The following is a 24,373-nucleotide window of genomic DNA, read 5'->3' on the forward strand; positions in this document are numbered from 1 at the left end:
GTGTCATGGAGACGGCTGCTTTCATGTATTCAAGGCACGTTGGATGAAGGCATACACTTGCAAGGCCGTGAATTCAAAAGGCTTAGCTTTTTGTGCGATGACACCCTGAAACAGTTCATTGATGTATAACACTCAATGAAATATTGAAATAAGCAAAGAAGAAATTCTTCCTCTGGGGCTGATTTGCTTCTCCGCCATCTCTGCACTCTAACTAGCTGTTGTCCATCTGAGCTGCGGTCTCTGAGCTCTAATCTGTTGGATTCAGCTAATTAATTTTTGGTTCTTCCTATAGGCCTGTCTCACAAGAGAGGGATGTTTGCAGGAGATTAAACCACAGAGTGTTGGTTAGAAAGGTGTAAATTATCAGGGAGGTCTCATCACATGTACCTGTGTTAATTGTTATAACGACGAGTCTTGTGGGCTTAGCAGCCTGACGAGGAGGAGAGAAGTGGCTCTTTCACAGGTATCTGTTCTAGTGCGCTGCTCAGTGGTACCAGGGGAACCGAAACACTTACGCGATCTATACAGATGTTGATGAGGAAGAGGAAACCACTGCAGCATTCTGCTGCTAGTGATGGCGAATTATTCTCTGAGGAGTAGATCGCCTTTTATGGATTAATTCATTTACACTGCTGAATTAAGAGGGCAGAGTATTAATTTGAATTATTAAAGTATATTGTTGCACAACTTCTTTTCTCTCTTTTGAGATATACTGTGCGGGTTTTTGATATTCTGCGTCGCCTGTGGTGAGAATACTGCAAGAATGGAGAGAAATTGGCTCAGTTCACCATGAAGTCATTAAATTTGTAAGCTGTTTGTGATCAAAAGGTGTGTTTGAGGCCATTAACTATTGGGTTTGATCATGGTTTTGCATGTAATGTCAAATGTCAGCTGTTCCCGCTATTTCCCCCTTCAAAACTGAGTAAGTAAAACAGAAATGAGCATTAAAAGCTTACTCGCTTAAGTGGCACAATCGAGGAGGTTTCTTGTGCTTTGCATTGTTTTGTACTTGTTTTTAGTAACACTTGATCCTCACTTTGCTGTGATTCAGTTGGATAGCATGTGGGTAACACAGTAGTTTATATCCATGAGTCATTTTGGCTGATGTTTTACATTTTATGGAGTAAACCATGCACAAATATTGTGAGCTAGAAAGTTTGAATTTGACAGCAGTGTGGGGGAAAAATTAAACTGTTTCTGGAGATTTTATGCAATATAGAGGCTTTCCTCAAAAAAATTAAAAGAAAACTGGGAATCAAAGGAAGGCTGTGAAATATTAGTTTTGGTTATTTTTTTAATGCATTTTTTATTTTTTTTGCACTCGTAACAGACAGAAATATTTATTTGTTAAGGACGTATGATACCAAGTTTGCACCCCTCTGACAATAATGAGAATTTCGTGTATTTCGCTTGAAGCCATATGTGGCTCTGTTTAATATATTACTTGTTGAAATCATATGTGTGACCTTTTGAGCCATATTAACCACCAGTTACACTTTTAATATTTCAGCACTTCTCTCCTCGTGGTTCGGCACCATTAGGATGATGCGTAATCCACACTGAAAGTATTTCCATTTTGTCTGGTGGAGAGATTTTTTTAATGTCTGGGAAACATTTAATCCAAAGAGTTTTAAAAAATGCTGAATTTCAGCTTTTTTAAAATGTAGTTACTGTTACAAAATAAATTTAAAAAAACTAAAATCACTGCAGAGTATAAATGTATCATTTCTTATATATACCTTTGTGTCTAAAATTGTTTTGTTCAATAATGGATGGATGCCCAGTCTTAACTAGGTGAGCTTTATCTAACTAGGTATTAAGTTGACCCATAAGTATAGTAGTGATGTGTTTTTTAACATATGCTGAGGTCTGGTAATCTTCTTATGGGTTTGGTGGATTTTTTCTACATTTCTGAATAGCTTAACAAAATATGCCCCAGTAATGGATGGTAGTATCCTCATCCATCACCCTCCTCCCAGCTACTATAACTTGAAATAGGCCATCAAGTGGCTAATGAACTGATAAGCCCTCTGTGTCCTGTGGGGCTTATGAACATCATAAGCCAAATGTTTGGGCATATTTGGTGAAACAATTTTTTTTAAAGAGCACTTACCAGGGCAAAGGACCCCGTTGACCCAGTAGCCATAGAATTTTTAAAAAGTCTCTTCACATGCATGTTTTTTTTTTACCACAGAAAGCTATAAATCGGCCGTGGAGCAAATAATGCTGAGGATATTTTTGAGGTTACAGGTTCTGCGGCGCTTGCTGCTGCTGCACGAACAATGTGTGGCCCTTTGCATTTTGAGACCTCCTAGTCTAGCTTCCTAGTATCATTATCAGTTTTGGATCTCTGTAAATCCACGGATTTGTGTGAGCAGTCTGAGAAATTAAAATAACATGCTTTTTACTGCGCTTACTTCAAATCTCTTTAGACTTCATTTTTTAAAACATCTAAATCTGTTATTATGTAGGCTATACAAAACCCCTTTAATTTAATCTTTGACAAGATTATCAAATTAATTGATGATGTCACAAACTTAAATAATTTCAGAAAATGTCGACTAAGCCTGGATAAGCACTTTCAAGGGGATACTGCTGGATTAGCTTAAAATATTTATTTATTATTTTGTATTAGTTTTTTGTACATATTCGCCTGAAAGTCATCATTTTATTGATTTAAAAAGAATTATTACATTTTTTAGCCATAAATATATACAAGTATACTATATGTACAAAGCATGCAGGCTTTTAGACATGTTTTAAGACTTTTTTTTGAATTACAGTTTTTTTTTCTTATTCAGAGCCATTAAATATTGTTTACACTTTTTCCAAACCTGTCCAATATTCCTAGCCAGCTATTTTAATAATCTCCCTCAGTAATAAAAATTGGTGTTCTTTGCATTTAAATGAAAAATTCACTGAGTTCAGCAGCTAATATTTATCTCTCTCTCTTCCTCTTCTTTGTCTTTTTTTTTTTTTTTGCCTTATTTTATAAAAGGATCACTTGCTCTCATCTGTCTAATTTTCACAACCCCCGATCAGACCACACACTCGGTTTGTAATCCTCCCCATTTCCTCCCGCGGGCGTTGAGGCCTCAACCGGCAAACTTTGCGCAGGCCGATGATGCAGAGGATGACTCGCAGTTGTTACAGACCGGACAGCAGACCAGGGGATGAGGGGCGCTGCGCGGCCCGCTGTTAGACAAAAACCAAGAGGGATTAATGCAGCGTCTGTTGGTCCCATATGCTCCTCAGGACTGCTTTGGTCTTGATTAAAACTCATTGTAGGCTGTGTATGAAGTATTGAAGTATTGTGAAGGCCGGACGCCTAATCCCTCTCATGACTTGTGCACTTTGAAGACACGAGACTCCGGGGTCAGAATAACAAGCGGAGAAAAGGAACCTTTCAGCTGCTATTGGTTATATCACTCAGCATTAAATGCGAAAGTGACAAGTATGTTTACTGTTGGTGTGTGTATATATTTATATATAATTCTTCATGTCATGTGCGGACGCCTAAGTGTAATTGTGGGACTCATCATGCCTTTTCAAGAATGTACATTTATTCCGATTGAGATTGTTTCTGTCATAATGTTGTGGGTTCTTCACACTTTTTTAAGTGTCCTACACTTTTTTTGTGATGTGCTGCTGTATGATTAAATTTAACAGGGTTACCAGCCTTGTGGTAGTCTCTGAAGGGAGTCATCTTCAAACCTTTGCCATGCTTCTTATTCTCCAGTCCCCTTTCTTGCACCTTGTCTCGTTCTCTTACAGTTTTTCCCTCCTTGTCTGGCATTTGAAAGTGACCCTGCAGTCTGAACCCCCTCCCTCCATCCTCAGCAGACTCTATGAAGGAGTTGTTGACGCATCTCATGAATATTCAGTCACCCACTAACCAAAGCTATTGTTTCCGAGTTCAATTGCTTCATTGTTTATGACCATAACGAAATACACGTATGTTGCTAAACCTGGCGGTGCACTGCGCGAACTTAGGCTGTAATTTACTGTTGAATAACGCTGCAATCTGCGTGTGTAATAGGCTAAATTAAAAGGAGCATCCAGCAGTGAGAACCCATAAATAATCTGCTGTTTGTGCTTCAACCTTGAATAAGTTATACGGCCTGTTATATAATTAAGTCTTTCTAAACTGCAGTTCAACCTCATAAAACAAACACACACGCACACACACCTATTTTCTGACCACGCAGGAGTGGAATCAAAGTCGCTCTTCTCTTTAACGCTTCGATTATTTCAAGCAACGCTTTTAATTAGTGTGATCCTTTAGCGGAGACTCCAATGAAAGAGAGATTATTGGCAATGTCAAGGATGCTAATTGAATGTTGGACTTCTAACAATTAGCCCGCTGCACAACCATGTCGAGTCATTACAGATCCCATACCCGCTTTGACTTTATTGTCTGTCGTCTTAAAGAGTAACGTCGGACTTGAAAGTTGGAGCAGTAAAAAGTAAATAACAACAAACCCTCTTTTAAAAGCAGCTTTCTCCTCTTGAGTCCTAAAATGTATTGATTTCTTTTCCCCCTTTAGACATAACCTCTCCTCTGCACTTAATTAAACACACCGCGCATGTGGGAATAAAGTTACAGGAATATTGTGCGGAGTTTTTCTTGCCCTCTTTTTGAGCCAATTTCTTACTTTTGTACAACTGCACTGCTATAAGCACTTCTTAAACTGTAAACCCCACAACAGAGCAAACCAAAATCAAGTGTTGTATGTTTTCATTTATTTTTCGCTTATGTGTATCTCTCACTGGTCTATTTTCAGGGCAGTGAGAGCAAATTAGCGTTGTTTCTTGATATATTGATGTCATATCAGCGCACTTGTGAAACACTAAATATTAGCCTTTATATTAAAGAGCTCATCCAGGGATCAGGCGTGGAAAGCCATGCCGCGCGGGCTTTGAATAGGACCACGGCTGCCCTGCGCCCCAGAGAAACCCCCGCCGGTAAAATATTGGGATTAACATCTCTTGGAGTCCGGGATTAAACACTGCTTTCTCAAACCGCACACTCTCTTTCACTGTCTGAATTGCACTACCGGAAACAATGCGGCATTAATTCGTTCTTCTTCTTTTTTTTCTTTTGCGATTAAATAAAGGGAAAGGAGAGGATTAAGTTTATGTGGCGCATTACCACTATGAACACTGGATGGCTCTGAAACTCATCGAAAGACAACACATGGGCGTTAATGCGTTGGGCTGTTTTTAAGACGTGATAGAAAAACTAATTACGCGTGAGAAAACAGAGTTTGGTCGGCACGCACAAGTGTAGGCTAATTATTACTCAGACGGCCATTATTGGCTTAATTAATGCGAAAGTTCTGGTTTTCCCTCTTTGCCTCATCACGCACATATACCACCGCAGCCTCGATTGAAAAAAAAAAAAAATAGTACCCACAAAGGTTCTGTTCCATTTTTAGGTCTTAAAGTCGTAGAAAACGAAGAACCCCCCTTAAACAACCATGATTTTTGCGCACATTGCCAGGGTTCCACTTTAATTTCCAACACGCACACGCACACACAGATCGTCTATTGATGAAAGAGTAAGCTCACAGGACCTTTATTCATGTCTTTTCAGCGGTGAGGTCACACCATCTTTGGAGCCAGTAAAGGATCCACAATCACCGTGTGTTGAGATCAATGGAGGGGAAGCAAGTGTAGAGCTCTCAGCAGCCGAGAGTCTTTTCCAGTATGGCTAACCCTTGATTATTACTACCATCCACCATGTGCTTGGAAAGTCTCGTCTCTCTTTGTGATGCAGTAAAAATAACCATTAGCATCTTTCGTTGGTGAAAAAACCCCAAAAGAAACAAAAACGAAAGAAAACGAAAAAGTTAGAAATCTAATAAAATCACAGCAGAGAGTCCAATGCGAGGGGGGAAGGGGCTCACAAATTGCATACAATACAACAGATCACAGTTTCGAAGGCTAGCACAGATAAAAAAAAAAAAAAAGAAACCACATATGTACCATTTATATAAGACGCACACTGATTGTCTCTTAGAAACTACATATTGATTCCTTATAAACACTTTTTTTTCTTAAATAAAGTAGTGCATCCATGTCCACACGCCATCCTCGTGTCACACACTCTGCCGGCAGGGCGGCAAAGTTGTTTAAGAAGCTTTAAGAAGGTCTGTCCATCCCGAGCACTTCAGCAGGACTATTAACTTGAGTTTTGTTCTTTTACTTCCGTGGCTGTGGTGTGCTTTTCTTTCTGAGTCCACTCTGTGACGTCCTCAACAGGTGGTGTTTTTTTGTTTGTTTGTCTGTTTTTTACGCACATAGGTACGCACTGACAGATAAAGAAGGGCTACAACCGGTGAATAAACGGGAGAGGGGAAATCTCTTTGCCAGTGCTAAAATACATTAACTTCTCCTCTAGGAGGACCAAAGACCATCATGCCAAAAACTAGAGGCCCCCCTGAGAGCCCTGCCTCGGTGTACCAGGCTCACGTTTTTACCCAGTCTGAAGTGTTCTGTTGAGGGATGGCAGCGCTGTGTCTCGTGTGATCGTCACTGTTTGTGCACTTTTTGATAGCTGATTGCTCGGTTCACAGGACCTGGAATTTCCACGAGGACGTTTGATCCTTATAATCCAAGCAATCGGCATTGAAGTTCAGCTTCCACGATGCCGCTTGGTCCTTATAATCCAAGCAGTCTGCTGTGGAGTTGAAGCCCAGGCCGGACGTCCCGTATCCCTGGGTGGAGAGGGACGCCGGGGACTGGTTCAGATGGCTTGTGACTGCGTTTGTGCTCATCGGACTGAGAGTTGACCCCGGGCCTGACAACTGGTGGTGCATGGGAGTGAGGTAAGAGCCGCAGTCCATACCCCCGAAGTAGGACGTCGACCCGGCGTAGCCCTGGCTGTAGCCCGAGGCCTGTGTGTAGGTCATGGGATAAGACCTCTGCATGCAAGAGGAGGAGGTAGATAAGGGATCTGAGAGGGGAGAAATGGACGCCGGACTCCATATGGACACTGGCGCGGTGCTGGTAGAGATGGCGGGGACCGTGGTGGTGCTGGTGGGGGGTGTGAACTGGCCGCTGGCCCCGCTTTCCGAGCTCACTTCTCTGGTTGGGGAACTTTTCTTTTTGGCAGGTCGCACTTTGTTCTGCCCCCCATTCTGCTGCTGCTGCTGCTGCTGGCGACACTTTGCCCGCCGGTTTTTAAACCAGACCTAAAGCAGGAACATAATTGAACACATTCATTACAATGTCCCCATAAATACTAACCAAGCTATACTAACCGTTTAAAATAGGAAAAGGGGCTATATATATGTATAAAAAGGCTTTTTTGCCCCAGTAAAATTATTTAAACGTAATTGGAACAGTCCTAATAACTGAAAGATGATAAAACACGGTAAATATATTGCTGTTCGGGGTGAGGTGGGGGGCGTTTTAGAGTACATATAAAGCAAAAAATAAATAAAATTAAATAAAAAAAAATCTTTTTTTTATGCTTGTGTTTCCTTTCAAATGAGTTAGAAATATATTTTTCCCCAGATTAAATCAAATACAAGTACAGGTAAAATACTATTTATTTAAAATACTAAAATACTTTACAGGTTCCAGAGTGAAATGTTTCGTTTGATGCTTCTCAAATTAAAATAAAAAATAACAAAGCCACTTTTTTCATTCTACAATATATAACAATATTTTAAATATGCCTTGGCTTCAGTTGACTCACCTGTACCCGGGATTCAGGTAGATTGATTTTCAGCGCTACCTCTTCGCGCATGAATATATCAGGATACCGAGTTTTAGCAAATAACGCCTCCAAAACGTCGAGCTGTGCGCGCGTAAAAGTAGTCCGTTCTCGCCTCTGCTTCCGTGGAGTGGCTGTAAGTGCAAGAGAAACAAAAAAATCGCATAGGTTATTTATGTATACATGTACAATTTTAAAAAAGTCATCAAAGGCAAATTTGAAACTAATTACGCAGGAGTCCTGTGAGAGTAAAAAAAAAAACCCGGTGGCAAATTGTAGCACTTGACATCTTTGAGTCTAACGTGCCAAAAAATTTAATGCAAACATCAAAGTAATTTGCCAGTAATTTCCTCTGGAGCCACATCTAAAAATAAAATCACACACGGAGAGACTTGAGGATTAGTCCTCACTCCAAGCTGTGTGCGCTAGAAGTTTTCTGTAGACTACTTTCCATCACCTTTTGTTTGTATTGGTCTGGTCAGTCTAATAAATGTATTTATTTTTCATATTTGTTTTCCTTTTTTTTTTTAAAAAGAAAGAATAACAATAATAATACACGCAATAATAATTCGTGAATTAAAAAGGTATATGAAGGGCTGGTTAATTGCTGTAACATAATAGCAAGGAGCCCTAAGTCATTTTCAGGCTGTGTGATCACATCTTATTTAATTTTCAAAGAGGTTAAACATACCTGGATAGCCCACTGATGGATGTAAAAGATCCATGCCGGAAGTAGTTAAGCTGAGGCCATTAACTGTGTAAGGTGGTTGCTTTAGATACGACATCATGCTAATGTTTGTCTGAGTGCTGAAGTTGGAGAAAATTTTGAAAATTGATGGAGCTCCCGAGGAGTATTCGGTGTCCTCTGTTCGCCGTGTGGTCCGTATTACACCTGGCACCTGTTTAAAAGAAGAAGAAGAAAAGAAGAGGAAGACGGATATTCTCGTGAAGTGATATTGGCTCTATTTACGTGACGCTGTGGCGAAATAAGTCCTTTCCAGAGCGCATGGCTCTCCTCAAAAAGCACGAGCCACTTCTCCAGCTGTCCTCATCTTTGCAACCCCCACACGCCCTCCCACGATTAAGATTAAAAAAAAAAAAACGAATAAAAAGAAAGGAGCACTGTGATTGCAACAGGTTAAAGCCACTATCTCCTTTATACAGTGAAATTAAACACCATGAATTGAAGATAAATCTCTTCAAAATAAAAGCTAAAAATAAATAAAAGTTGCTGGCAAATTATCTATTTTATTAGGAACTAACTTTATTTTTATTTTTGAATATTATTTATTTATATGTTAACATTAGATTGTATGTATGTAATAATCGATTGGATGAGAAGAAAAACAGCTGAAGTTGAACTGATTGTTACTAAAACGTCTGAGTCCGTTTAGTCTGACAAAGCACACAGTCAACGTTACATTTTTATGATGAAGATTAATATGCGCCCATATTGATGCGATTTAAAGTAAAAATTACTGAATTTTCAGGTTCATTTAGTGAATAAATTGTGTTATTTTTATGTAAGAAGGAGATCATTTTAAAACCAGTGAAAGAAAAATGGACACATGCTTTCTCGATACACATTTTTTTTGCAGTTCTTTTAAATAAACAAATTTGCTCCTTGGTAAATTTTAACTGCTGTCACTTCAACTTCAGTGAACCTCACGCGTTATCCCCACTGAGCCTCTTGATTAGTTGCATTTTTTTTCTTTTCAATATCCAACGGTTTTAACCCCCTCATCCCAATCTGTCACACTTAAAACACACCCGTCAACCAATTGCGCGCACACACGCTCGATAATAATTACTCTGTCCAATAATTAATTATCAGAAATGGTTTTTTTTCTTCGTAATTTAACGAGGCGATCCAGGTGGCAGCTAACCGAGCTGCAGTTTGGTGTGAGTACAGTCCACAGAGCTTCCTGCAAATCAAACCCGGCTCTCTTTCTTTATATTTCTTTTCTGCAAATCCTCGTGCGTTAATTATGATTTCATCGCAAATTTGCTGATATAAAGTAGAAAAAAAGCATAAAGTATCAGCAAAAGTAAAGAAATTAAACTCTCGTAGATATTTGCTTGATTGAGCTAAACTCCTAATTGTGACCCCCCCTCCCCAAACAGGATCCATCCAAATGAAGTGTTGGTTTATTGTCTTATGAATTATTTATTTTCCGAGGCAAAGGAGAGCTAGAAGACAGAGGAGGCCCAGGAATAATTTTCAGTAGCAGGCCCGAATGTTCCTTCTTTTCTTCTTCTTTTTTTCCGGTGAACTTTTCAGCCTGGACGCCTCCACAGTTTCCCATTTTTGCTGCCCTTATCCTGTATTAATTTACGCAGAATACACGAGTGCAGTGTGTGTGTATGTGTGGGAAATTTTTGTCTGAAACTTAACTCAGTAAACATGGATAGACGCCCTTGTAGCAGTCCTGGATCAGTGAGTGAGTGTGAAATTGGTAAAATATGACCTCCAGGAATCAATTAATTATTTAAAAGCCCATTATTACATCAAGAGAACTTCAGCCCAGCGCTGAGTCTGGTCTTGTTTTCAGTATCAGAAGCTATCACAATGTAATTTTATCAGTTACTGATTTACTGATGTGATTTACAATATTTCCGTTTTTTCTTTTCTTTTCTTTAATATAATAAATCAGTTTGTTGTGTGCACCCATTGCACCCGTATTTGTGCACACATAAAATCAGTGACAGCCTGGGTTTAAGACGGCATATTTAATGCCAACAAATAACCTGAAACCTCCTCGCTGGGATCTCTTTTAGAGTCTTCGTGGGTTTTTATTTTAGCACCAGTTGAAACGTTTTGCTTCCTCTTCTAAAGAAAACGATTAGGCGAGGAAGTGATCAGGTGAGGAATTGCAGGCTTTAACTAAATTTCGGTAGTGTAACAATAATAATAATAATAATAATAATAATAATAATAATAATAATAATAATAAAGCTGAACTTACCTTGGCAGGGATGACTGGAAAATTCTTTGTCTACTTGGTGTCCTCCGGGAGAAATAATAAAAGTCAGTAGAAATCGACGACGTCCTGTCGCATAAAAGGAGAATATCACAAACCCGAGCAGAGCAGGAGCAGCCGTCTTCACTGGAGATAAAAGTTAAGCGTTGAGCGCCTACATGAGGTTCTGAAGCGTTGCGACAGCGGCGGAGTGAAGGAGGGAGGCTGCATGTACGCCTTTAGGATTTGTTGGTGTGTTGTGAGTGAAGTGGTTTGAGTTAGATTTTGTACAAAGTGCCAGCCAATGGGAGCCGCAGGACTGAGCTGAGGTCTGTCTCTGTCTCCGTCTCTCACACTGGTGGGGAGGGTTTTTTTTCCTTTCTGGGAAACAAATGTCTCCAGCTACTTTTTTTTTTTGACGCACAGTCTTCAGCCAATGGCAGCGAGAGGGCGACTGACAACATCCCCATCCCACCGCAGAGAGGGCACACTGATAATAAATAAACGGTACGCCGTTGGATGATGAGAGGTGGAAGGAGTTTAAAGCAAAGAAAAGTCAGTTTATTTCTCATTTTATTATATTTTTTCATGACATCAAAGGAAGCATTAAAGTAAGAGATAATTTATAAATAAAAAAGGGGGGCGAGAGGCGAAACATATCCGAAAAATAAAGACTTCTCAGAGCGTTTAATGTATGTCGAGTATTTTAGTGGGAAACTCTTTTTAAGCGTTAATAATTTCACACTCTCGTCTTTACTTTACGAGTTTAAATACAACCACCGATGTTTTATTATAGAATAATATCACGAAAGCTTCCAGACAACCGATCAATATTAAAAGTCGATTATAAAATGTTTTATCATCTCTGTTGAGGCACCAGATTAATCTGCAGAAGAAGACCGGGAAATATAAGTAGAATTAAATATGTAGGAAAACCCCCAAAACAACAACAAATAAACCCTAAAAAAAAAAAAAACAACAACAAAAAAAAACGGGGGACCAAAGCGGAGCTTCGAGGCTGCACCGTCCTCTCACATTCCAGCACGTCGTAAAAAAGGGGGATTTAGAGCGACTTATTTCCTTAAAACTGTCCTCCCATCCACTGAGCAGCCAGTCTGCTACCGTCAGCCCGCTGCAGGCCCTGCACCAAAATGTACAAACAATATTTCCAGGTGGGTTCCCACCGGGGAGACACCTGAGCACTCGGGGACTCGCAGCCACCGCACCTGCGGGGTACAGCCAGCCATGCAATTACACACACAAAAAAAGCTTCTCCGTTTGGCGACGTGCAGAACGACTTTTCACTGACTGCACTTGAAACGGTTCCTGCAGGAGGAAGATGTGCTCGAAGAGAAACAGACTTCTGAATATGAAGGTAGGCCTCTTTTAATTCTGTTTCATGTGCCGAAAGTGCATTTTAGTAGATTTAATAATAATAATAATATTAAGAACAATAATACTAATAACAATAATAATATTAACTATTTATTTATTTATTCCCTTTGTCTTTACCTAGTAACAGCTACTTAGTGCAGGGTTGATGTTATTTCATATTTACTGGAGGACCAACAAGCTGCAAGGGACACATAAGCCTCCTCTACGTCACTTGAATTTTGAACCTGCGTGCCCATCTCAAAATAATATGCCGAGGGTTTTTGTCACGGCTTGGTAAATGTATCATCTTAAGAGGCTTTGTGTAACACCTACACACACACACACACACACACACACACACACACACACACACACACACACACACACACACACACACACTGACACACACACACTGTGCGCTTGCACGGACACACCCGCTCCACTTCAAACAGATTTGAATATTGATTTAGATTTATAAACACAGACAGACCGTGGGCTTTTATGACTCGTCGCTTGCCTCTCTCCGTGGCTCGTGTGCAAGGCCGGAGTCAAAGGTGCAGTGACAGCTGCCGAGAGTACCGGTTCTCTCTCAGCCTCTGGAGCTCACACAGTCTGACGCACAGCACACCTTATCAACTTTGCAAAACTCAGTGACATCTCTGTTGACAGATTTCGATCGTGGGGAAGCGGCGGTGTGGATCACGAAGCTGGATTTCTTTTAACAGCACAGCCGAGGGGAGAAAAGTTGGGAGATGTTTGAGAAAGAGGAGCTGCGACACAATCAGGTAACCTTCTTTCTTTCTTTCTTTCTTTTGCAACTCGTGCTTGTTTTTCATTTTTATTCTTGAAAGATTAAGAGGAACTGCCTCATCTATTCGAAAAGGAGTCTATTAATCACTTAACTTATCACGTAGAGGCAAATTTAAACGGGTGGAATAATTAACTGTTTGATAAGTATTTTTTTTTTAATTGTGTTGCTGTTTGCTTTATTACTAAAACATAGCAAAAATCATCATAGCGCACAAAGTATGAATGAAGTCCTGCACTTTCTTGAGGTTTCACATTATTTCACACGAGGGTGTGCTTGTGACTGTTACAATGTGCACGCCTAAATAAAAAATAACAAAAAACAAAACAACCAAAAACAGTTTGACAGTAAAACCTTAATTTAAAATTTTTTTTTTATTAATGTTTCCTTATGTTTGGCAGCTGCATGCAGAGGGTCTCAAACTGCGTGAAAAATGATGACGTCTTGTGCTGTTATCTGCTGGATCTCACCGTTTAAATTGCTAAATAATTTATTAAACTGTAAAGCTTGGCCCTCCTCGGGGACTTTGTATCTTAAAAGGACGTTTAAAAGGAGAAGGAGTTAAACGCCTCTGGCGAGCAGCGCTCCCACTGACTCCCGGCTAATTGACGACGACTGCTTTTATCTCCGCCTCTGCTACACTCAACCTGAGGGTGAGGATTTCACCAGGCCCGCTCCAATCTGTGATTTCTACAGTTAATGCGTAGCCATGCATCTTTTCAAACGCACTGCGCAGGCCCTGTATGTTTGACCCTTGTTTGATAGGAGGGAAAAAAATCGCATTTTTAAGATTGGATAATTACAGGCAATACAGACCCCTATTTCACTGCTCTGTGCTTTATCCAGGCGTGGAAAAGAAATAATCAACACATTATAGAATACATGAACGCACTTAAAAAAAACAAAAAAAAAAAAAGAGGAAAAAAGGTGCTTGTAAATTTCCTTAATTTCAAATAACATATTTGCCATCAAAACAGCTTTTCTCGCATCTCTTTTGCTTCTCTTTTCCCACCTATAGTTTCATATTCGCATGGCTGAATACGAGGAATGTGTTGGTGGATTTCATTCTCATCTTAAAAAGAGACTTAAAATGGGAACAAAATCATGCAAAGCATTCATATAGAAATGATAATCTGTAATGTCAAGAAGAGCCTTTCCTTCTGCACATAGGATTTCAAATTTACCCCCAGGAAAGGTTGATTACACTTCAGTCAGCCTTTATCGTTCAATATTACTTCTGCTAACATGCTCTAGTTTTTTTCTCCCCTCTTTATTAAATACACAAAGTTATTATGTATAAACCAACAGAAATATTACTTTATAGAATTAAAACTATTACCATCCATCCAGATATCATTCAACTGCCAAAAGAACTAAATAAAAATAGGATTGTTATGTAAATGTAGTAATGAAGTTTTAAACTACTTTATTTCAAATTGTTTTTATCGCAGCTAAGAGTTAAGTTAATGTAATGATTGAGGTTAAACTCTATTGTTTATCAATGATGCAGGCAGTAATTACTGTAGCTAGATATTTGGTGTGTGTGTGTGTTTTTCTTTTTTTCCCTTTCTTTCTTTTTTTTGGTTGTGAGTGTGTGGGTGACAGAGAGAGAGGAAGAAAGAGAGAAAGATGAGCTGGAGAAGGATAATCACAAGCTGTATTTTAATTAGCCTGGCAGGTTTGATGGATACATGCAACCACTGCTGCTGCTGCAACAACTGCATAGTGAGCAAGATGCCTAAACAGAGGGCTTTCCCCGCACTCTTCCCTTATCACAAAAGAGCTAAACCTTTGTGTAATGTAACATGTAAGTGACCCCAGAGGTCATCAAAACACATCCAGTCCCCTCCCCGGGGATTAAAGGGGCAGAACCCCATTCAGTGTCTGTTTGGGAAGAGTTTGCTAACATGGAGGCACACAAGGCACGTTGATCTCCTTAAGCATGTGCAGTTTTATAAGTTTAATTTAGGCTGAAAGTTCTGTTTAAATAATTTCAGAGACGGGCACGCTGTCGGATAAGTCTGTGCTCCAGTTTTCAAGCTGGTGCTAAACTTGGGAAATTTTGGGCTTTCTTTCCCACACATTTCTCCATAAATTCAAATGCTGTGCCGCCATAATGGCACGGCTCTGTGTGTGTGTGTGTGTGTCTGTGTGTGTTTGCCAAGTTCGTTCTTTCCATTAATATGACATGTCTTTTAATTGCTGCCATAAATGTTTGTGTTGTGTTTCACGCAGGAGTTTGCCAACAAACAAAACAGATGCAATTAAACACACACTCGCCTTCAGATCATCTCTGAGGAGACAAAGTCGAGTCTGGTGGAAAGCCGACAAGGACAAACAAGGAGGGAGAGGACTCTGCTGCCTCAAGGTTAACGCTGACTGAATGAACTCTCGTCTTCACACTATCAGTCTCGCCACAAAGACACATCACTCATTGCTTTTTATAGCATCTGTGCTCTTTTTAGAAGTTGACACGATGCTCAGTTGATGTTTTATTTTTGTATCATTGCAGAAAAATTAAACCGATTTTATTTATCGACACGCCTCTGTTTATTTTGTGACTTGCAATTAATTCAAGGTTAATATGCAAATAAAGACATTTATGTTGCCATCACTGTAAGAGCACCGCTATGCTCTCCTTTCCCCACCCTCTCCTTTCACCTAGCCCTCTTCTCTGTGTGCTGCTGAGGTGTCTGCGTGGCGTGGTAAAACCTGCCCTGCAGACCGGACCTCTCAAGTCTTCAAAGGTGGAAGAACTCAATGTGGGGGATTTGTTCAGGCTTATTTGGTAACCTAGGATTTGAATTGGATTCTGGGAAGCATTCATAACACATTTGGAAATGTTACATTGTGTGATTTTGTGTGTAATCCCCATAATAAATTTTAGAAATGGTCACAGCACTTGCACAACTGTGACTATTCATGATTTATCAAATGGTTTTCTTGTCTTGCCTCTTGGGGGTGAGGTGTGTGTGTTGCCCGCGGGGAATGGGGGAGGCGATCTCAGAGCCGGCGAAGAGACAATTCTTCAGTTTTAACCTTTCTCTTAACAATTTTTTTTGTTTGTTTATTTGACCTGAATATGTGATAGGGTGAGCCACCATGCTTCCAGAGCGATTCTCTCAGACCCCCAACAGCACTGGAGCATTTCAACCTCTAGTGGATTATACCTCCCTGGGAGGAGGGTTAGTGTACACACACACACACACACACACACACACACACACACACACACACACACACACACACACACACACACACACACACACACACACTGTAGGTACAGTTTATTAAACTTGCTGTATATTTTATAGAAGCCACAGTCATACATTAGCACACTGGGCTGCACATTTTATTGCAGTTGAGTAGAAAACTGTGCAACTACAGCATTTTATATTTGTAGCAAGCCAGTTGTGTAATATGCAGAAATCTCTCCAAGCATGTTTTATGACATAGAAAAATATTCCTTTTTAAATTCTATAAAGGTCCTTAATGATAAGTCAAATACTGACAGGTCTCCTACTAAAAAAACATCTTTGGAATTGTAAGTTACGTATCAGCTCCAGGCTACTTCTGATGCCTCCAAATTTAGCTCTTTCTCACTGCTTTTGCCCTCTCGTATAAAATGTCGATAGAGAACCTTTCCCCCCTTTCAGGAGATTAATCTGGAAAGTCACGATCAAACAGATAAAGGAAGAGAAACAATAAGCGGAGCAAAGCAGGAGCCGAGGTGGATGCTTATCATCCTTCACCATCCAAAATGAGCGATGTGTACTTGCAGAATCGATAGCTGTTTGCCAGATGCTCCAGAAGGAGCCCAAAGGGAGTGAACTTCTGTGTGAACATATATTTTGGGGGCTCTACTACTTGAATTTTGTGTCTGGTGTGTGTAACTCTCCCGCCTTGGATTGATAAGAGCAAGAGCTGTGTGTGTTTGTGTGTGTGTGTAAGTAAATGAGTATTTGTGCCCTGTCCAAACCCCACTTTGTTTTGAATGACACTTTGGCGATGCCCCCAGTCCCCCACTTCGACTTCTCAAGCGTACCCCCTGTCAGTGCCAACTCTGCCAATTCCTCTCATGTCTTTAATATCTCTCTTTGGGCTCTTGGGTTTTGCCAGTGAAGGCTCCCCAGTGACAGTTGGACATTGCCTTCACATTTGGGAGACAGCGGCGGGTGTCTGTAGCGTTCCCAGCCCTGGGCCTGTGGGGAATCTGTGATGGCTCGCCTGTCAGCCGGCCCCTCCCCTGTAATTAGGAGAGTAAACACAGCGTCTGGCTCGGCTTGGGGGAGAAGTAGGAGGGAGCGGAGGAGGGGACCGTCCGGCTCCCGTCCTACTGCTGCTTGAGCTGTCCAGGAGTAGCTTTGGATAGATAGCCTGTGATGTGCAGCCCCTTCACATCCTCGCAAAGGATGGAGATGTGGAGGAGAGTGCAGCCTGTTAACGTGCTGAGAAACATCAGTACCTTGTTGAGCATCAGTGAACCAGCGAGGAGGCTTTTCACTAAGCTGAACCTTTTGTTTAGAAGTAGAAAGAAACAGATCATTTAAGATGATCTGAGAGCTGTTCAAAAAAGTGATGAGAATGTTGATGAGGGTAAGCTGTGCACAGAAAGGTGTTCCTTGTATTTCTTTAACAGCATAATACTCATTTAGGTCTCTAGGCAATAACATAGCACCACTACAAAGCCTCATCTCCTCTCTTTACCTCACTCCTGGTTGCTGGGGGGACTGGTCAGCTGCTGGAGGAATGTGTTGTGGGCTGGAGTTGTAGCTGTAGCTCGAGACCAGCTTTGGGGAACTGCCATGCTACCCTAAACCAGCCACTCCACACTGCCCAGTTAGGGAGGTGGGCTGCGGGAATGCTGAGACCAAGAGGGGAGGAATTTCACTGGTTGACCTGCCAGAGAAATGCCATGCAGAGAGCAATGAAGAGAGAAACCTAAAATGAGAGCGAGAGACAGAAAAGCATATCTCAGCCAATTGAAACGCAGCCTGTCAGTGTCATTTTGCTTTCGTAGGATGATTACTGATGATGGGCCAGTTGCTGAATGAGCTGGTTGCCACACAGACACTGTGGCACCGCATCTGACTTCGATCTTTTCAGGTTCAGCGGGCATAACCAAAGTAGCTTCAACAGTTTATAATCAGCACATTTAGAGATGTTTCCCATTATTTACCATGCAAATCATCCATCTGTCTTAGTGGACATTCATCACTTGAACGTGATTGGATGTATTCGTGTTTTTGCGTAAGTAAATTTGAAATCAGATGGTGTGCACCAGTGTGTACATGTGGCGGAGATGGAGTACAAAGGAGGAGGGGCGCTTGAAGGCCCAGTGTACTTGCCAAAGTCTTTACGGCGCCCAGAGAGCCATGCTGCAGCATCATGGTCCACAGCATGGAAAGACATGGGGCAGATGGGTGCAGTGTAGCAACTCAACCTCCCCCTTCTCCTCCCAAATGTGAGGCAGCAGTGGTGGGAATGGCACAGTGTGAGAGGGAGTCTAAGTTCAGGGCTGAAACAGAAAAGCTGTTGGAGGGGCATTTGGGGGCTGGGAGAAATTGAGGACTGAAAGCTGTTTTTTTTTTTTTAGAGGGGGGGCACCGGAGAAGCTGTTGGTGGGGCAGAGATCCTGCAATGGAGAGGGAAAGCCAATCCCCCCTGTCACATCCCTTTGAAATCCAAGTGCAGGGGCACGAGCCCAGGGAGGAGTGGCAGCGTGGCCCAGCGCCTGGGCAGACAGGCAGTCACCGCACTGGGCCGCAGTCCAGCTCGCCTGGCCTGGCCCCTTCCCACTGTAGCCCACCCCGTCTGGACCAGGCTTACGGGAGTCAGGCAGCAGACCCCCAGTGGACAGGCCGGAGCCCTGCGCTACTGAGTAGCATCTCAGATCCTCTGCTGGGTTTGAAACAGCAGAATCCCCCAGGGAGAGAGGCCCTGCGGAGCTTAGGAGGTGCCTCCACTGCCTCACAGCTTCTCCTGCACCCAGGCCTCTGGATGGGGGCCCAGTGTAGTCTGCTGCTGATGATAACCCCCACCTCACCACCAGGCCGTTCTGCCTTCAGGGCCCTGTGCAGGTCCACACATCCCCATGGCAACAGTGGCAGGGCCGTCCACACAATGTGAGTGGGCAACAAGCCAAGTGCTGCCAAATTGGGATGAGGGAGAGACATTTTGGGAGAGTGCTCAATCCTGAATCTTTTCACCTTTATGTTGTCTCTGGGTAATCGTGTTTTTGGCTTCAGTGAGCTAATATCAGAGATTTGGCCAGAATTGTGAACAGTGGTCAGCGGCACCAGAGACGAGTGCACTTTTGCGAGGTTCCCCGCCTCCCGTGTTTCTTAAATTCAACTACTTCTCTTCAGGCTGGAAAACATTACTTGTCAAATATTGCTAACAGCAGCAGCAGGCATTTATAAAATTAAACCCTCGGGTGGGCTGATATATTCCGAAGCATTCCTTGTGTGTTTAAAGAGACCTTGTCAAGGCAATATTAAGCCTGCGTAAACACAAGTAGTTCAATGACATTCGCAGCAGCCACCTAAAGTTGATTCCCCACCCCCTCCAGCCACTGGGAAGATACTAAGTGGTTGGGTGGTGTTTACTGAAAGTGGATATCTGCTGTTTGTTTTGTTGTTCTGCTTCCCGACCGTAAACACTGCATAGATTTCCTTGAGTGGTGTTTGAAACACATTTGTGTGTGCGTGCCATGTGTTATATTTGCTGATAACAGGATTTACTCAAATTGCGAATCACCAGTTGAGAAAGGTTAATTGTCAGTGCAAGTGGTAGAATGGGTACATGCAATAATTATTAGTCTAAGTTGCTTTATTATTTAATGATGCTAATTAGGCATTAGCTGTGGTCCCCTTTTTGGATCACAACTTCAAATGCATGTCAAATTGCATTAAGTTCACTTTGACATCCATTTATCAAACTAAAGGAATGCTGTTTTGTAGATGTCCTTAGTGTGTTTATTGTTGTGAAACGGATCTGTTCTTGAGGTGCTGATCAGGAAATTAGCAGAGGGATTTTTAAGAAATGGCTCATTTTATTTGCCGTGAGGACAATGCACTTTATGATTGGTGCACTTTTAATGGTAGTCTTAGTAGATCGGTCATTTACGCTTGGATCAAGAAAGATATTTGATACGTGCACAAAAGCGGAAATTTGAAAGTGTCTTTTCAGCTGCACTGGATTTTACTCCACTAAGACACACAAGGTTTGGTTTGTGTGCCACCCATGTGGATTAGACTGGCATGAATCTGGCATTAAGGTTAGGTGGAAAGTGACAAGGAAAGAAAGCAAGAGATCAAGGCATGACTGCCAGTGCATGTCATTGCCCTACACTCTCATCAAATAGCCCCGTGCTGCTTATGTTGCTGCCCAGACGCAAATTAATTTGGACGCCTGGAAAGACTGCAGAGCCCGGGACTCATCTCTGCCCTTTAAAAAAGAAAAGGCACCAGCGGAGAGCACTCTTCCAACAAGGGGGTGGGCAGGGGCCGAGAGAGAGGTTTTGATGGATTTCAGTGGAGGTCAACAGAGTGTCTGAAATAAGATGGGAGGGGACAGAGGACATGGTTGAATATGCTTGTCCTGCTATGATGACAAGATGGCTCAGCTACCACTGTGCCACTGGCCTCCCCCCTGCTTTCATGCTCGCCTCCCTCCCCCCTGGAAGCCCCCCCATCTCCCCGCAGGACACCAGTGAGGTAGAGAGGAGAAGCAAGCGGGGGGAGAAGAGTGGGGTGCTGATGGTTAGCTGCCGTTTAATCTTTTCCTTGGCTCACTGCAGATTCTTTCACTACATGCCCCTCTCCCTCATCTCCCCAAATCTGTACCTGCTCATCCCTGGGCCCGCTTTACAGGGGGAGCTCTTGATCAGTGAGGTGATGGAGAATAGCCCTCGTCACACACTCCAAATAGGATCAGATTGCCTGGGAGCAAAAGGTGAGAGCTACATGGAGCTTGGTTAAAATAGAGGAGGTGGTGGTGTGGAGATGCTTCAGCAACCAGACACTACCAGGAAATGAGCTCAGTTTGAGATGGACTTTCTAGTGCTTGGAGATTTCAGAAGGGTTTTGGTGTTGGTGCAGAACAACCACAAAACTCCAGTGCATGCGTTGGCCAAGAGGGGAGGAGAGCGAGGTGGAGACCACACTCTCCACTGGCTTGTCGTTGGCATGTCGTTAACCTCCCGGGGATTGGGGGGGGGAAAGGAATCAGTCCTCTGCATGCTTTAAACTCAGGGTTCGTTTGTAAGGTGCCCGGGGAGCACTGCACCCCTGCTGGAGGACAGGGTACCAAAACAGCAGCATGCTGACAAAAGGGGTGGAGTGAAGGGTTAAATAAAACCACATGCTGGGTCATAGAGCAGCCCCCCTGGGTTCAGCAATAAACAGTTAAGTTGCTCAAATGAAGTGTTTCAGAAGTCTGAAAAAGCTTTTAGTTATGTATTTATTTTTTGACCCAACTCATCACTGATCATGTCTGATTTAAGATTTAAAACTGCAGACGTATTATCAGCAAAATCTACTTTAAAAAGTCTGAACTTTAAATGCTGTACTTCAACGCGGTTTTAATTTTGATTGGTTCATACACAGTATTTATAAAGGTTACATACTTTGTCTTAAGATGAACGAGTAGTGTTTTAAAAATTGTAATACTTCCCTCGGAAAAGGAGTAAAGTATTAAAGATTTGGAACTGGAAACAGAGGGGAACCACAGCACATTATACATTATATTATTTGCTTAAATCATAGAAAAGCTGGTGTGCGAATGTGACAAGTTGCTTTCTCCGTGTTGGAAAAGGAAAACAATAACACAAATATTTAGTTTCGAGGTTAAAGTGTGCAAGTTGATGAGATGGAGGCCAGAGCTACAGTACAGCGGAAAAAAAAGAGAGTCAGAACAAGAGGTTGGTAACTCTTGCCCAGTCTTGTGATCAAGCACCAGTGGTTACACTACAAACTTCTATTCCTCCTTTTCACCATTGCTCTTTCCACCCCTTTTCTTTTCTACAGTAGTAATGCCTCTCACTATTTTTCTACATCTTATCCCTTTTAATTAGAAAGCAAATTCTGCAGCCTGGAGAGACCTAATCCCCTACTGCCCAACAATGCACGGAGTGGCTTTGAACAGCCGACCTGCAGCCTCAACCCCCCAACGCTTCAAATTCCCCCCACACTGCTGGACCTTCAAGGGGGGAAGGGGTCTTTTTCTTCTCAGAGCATTATTACTTAAGGATACATGTGCTGCGGTATTTGCAGAACTGCATATTTGCATTTTAGGAATGTTAACAGTAATTAACAACTAAGTGACACATGTGACAGAAATGATACAAGTGTGTGCCAACTGGCTCCGTCTCCCCTGCGAGAGATGTAGCTGCATCTGATTTGCATATATATTAATGTCCCTTATTGTATAGATTAGATCCCATTAGCCGTGGTGATTCTGGAAGAAGGTGCAGTCACTGGGATGCAAAAAAGTCCCGTTATTATGTTAAGATCATTTTAAAATTGTTGGGGGGCAAAGAAAAAGAAGGGGTTATGGCACTGATACAAGGTTAAGAGTGATTAGACTCTCTGTCCATCTTGACAATAGGCTGAGATTAGATTCTGCAAGCCCAAAAAGAGGGGCGAAATAGGCCTCCATTAGTTGTCTGTGCATTTACTCCGCTTGTATCTAAAATTACCAGCTTTCTTTTCTTAATAAGAGTATATCTCGATGGGCACAGAGCTGCCAGAAATTAAATTCTGGCTTCATTCCTGGGGCTGTGCGCTTTACATCCACTCTGGCACTTATCGTAGTGGCAAAGTGATCATTTACTGAGCTGTTTGTCAGGAGAATTATGAAGCTGTCAGTGCCTGCTCTTGTGCCATCCATAGAAGAGAGGTCATCAGATAGCGGTAATGATGAGAGACAGAGGAGGAGAAAATCAGGCACAGAGAGTCTAACAGTGGCTACAGTTTAATCTACTGATTGCTGCTCTTGATTTAAAAGAAAGCTGAAACCTTGGGAAGTTTGATTAAGAGTCTTTGTGCCACGCTGCCTCCAGTGGCCAAAGTTTTGCTTCACCCATTACGCATTTTCTTTAATAGCACTGAAGCAGACAAACCCAAGACCCATTCTCCTGGGCCATCACACCATGGCAAGTATATAAGGTTCCTCTGAGCTGTTTGATACATATTGTTGCAGCTTTCCTATATTTTTTTAAAATGAACATAATGAATGGAGTCACTGTTTGTTAACTAGCTGTCAGCAGCCTACTGTGTTCCTCAGTATTTTAGTGCCCTGCATCTTCTTGCAATGTTATAATTTGGTTTCCTCTCATCCAACAAATTAGAATAGGAGAAAGGAGTGTTTGTGGGGAACAATGTGCGAGATGTTACTAATGCAGAGAGGTAGGTTGAAATTTTAAGTAAATACAATATGGAGTTTTTAAATTATGATTTTTATTTATTAAGGAAAAAAATGATCCAAACCTACTCGGCCCTGTGTAAAAAAGCAATTGCCCCCTAAACCTAACAACTAGTCATGCCACCCTCGGTAGCAAGAACTGCAATCAATCATCAGATTAACTGACAACGAATCTTTATCGATTGATCTAAGAAATCAGAAAGGGAGCACATTTTTCACACCACTGTATACTGTCATTTATTTGAACGCAGCTTTCGCAAATCCCTCACAATGCACAATGGCAAGCAAAATGTGGAAACTGAAGCAAACGTTTGGCCTTTTTTGGGACACGTGATTCTATCGATGCCCAAACTGAAACAAAAGATATCTGTTAGACGTGTTCACCTGATTAGAAAAAGAAAGCACTGTTTTCAACACATTAAAGTGATGATCTGGGGTAAGAGTCAGGTGAACTCACAGCTAATAAGTGGTCATCACGTGTCCTGCATCCTGCACGCTGTAGCTGGTCGGTACCCTGGGTTACACTAGAGTACTTCCAGTCGCAAAAACATGTCTGATGCAAACTATCTCTTGTTGCGTAAGTGAGGCCATCTTGCTCTGATTTCCAGACAAGGTTCAGCATTTTTCTATGTAAGCAGCGATCGTGTGGTAGTGCAGGTATGAGTGCAGTTTGACTGTAGAGTCACGTGGGTCCATATGCAACAGGAATATAACTGTGACTTGTTAAATTAGATGCGATTACTGTAACGGACTACACAACACAATTACAGTTTTTTTTAAAAATTTTAATTATTCAAAATGTTATTGTTTGTTTTGTTTAAATGTTTGCCTCAATGACTTTTCTGGATAACCTTTAGCGTAGAAAATGGAAAACCTGTGGACGTAGTGGAAGATCGACTTCTCTTGTGTGAATCGATATTAGTTAGTAATGAAAATGAAGACAGGCATTTTGGTTCAAACAAACGAGATGAAAGAAAATCTCTGTCGTGAATTAATAAATTGGGCTCGCGTGTTACACTTTGTAATTTGTGGACCACGTTCGCTGCGTTTCTTCTTCATTTTCATGCTTTCAGCTCTGTCACC

General features: G+C 41.8%; 1 protein-coding gene and 1 long non-coding RNA gene across 2 annotated transcripts; one reads left to right on the forward strand and one right to left on the reverse strand.

The window, feature by feature from the left end:
- Positions 1 to 4,538: 4,538 nt before the first annotated feature.
- On the reverse strand, positions 4,539 to 11,216 carry otx2b (orthodenticle homeobox 2b). Its single transcript, XM_040042038.1, has 4 exons — positions 10,690 to 11,216; positions 8,415 to 8,622; positions 7,706 to 7,857; positions 4,539 to 7,196 (listed from the first exon to the last, which is right to left on the reverse strand). The coding sequence occupies exons 2-4, from the start codon at positions 8,509 to 8,511 to the stop codon at positions 6,573 to 6,575; spliced, it is 873 nt and encodes a 290-aa protein (XP_039897972.1). The 5' UTR covers positions 8,512 to 8,622; positions 10,690 to 11,216; the 3' UTR covers positions 4,539 to 6,572.
- A 21-nt stretch (positions 11,217 to 11,237) lies between these two features.
- Positions 11,238 to 15,692, forward strand: LOC120739992. The gene is made up of 3 exons (XR_005697306.1): positions 11,238 to 12,058; positions 12,727 to 12,842; positions 15,101 to 15,692. It is a non-coding gene; the product is annotated as an uncharacterized LOC120739992 (long non-coding RNA).
- The last annotated feature ends 8,681 nt before the right edge of the window (positions 15,693 to 24,373 follow it).

This window comes from Simochromis diagramma, unplaced genomic scaffold, assembly GCF_900408965.1.
Source record: "Simochromis diagramma unplaced genomic scaffold, fSimDia1.1 OVJJ01000304.1, whole genome shotgun sequence".
In the NCBI taxonomy this organism is placed as follows: domain Eukaryota; kingdom Metazoa; phylum Chordata; class Actinopteri; order Cichliformes; family Cichlidae; genus Simochromis; species Simochromis diagramma.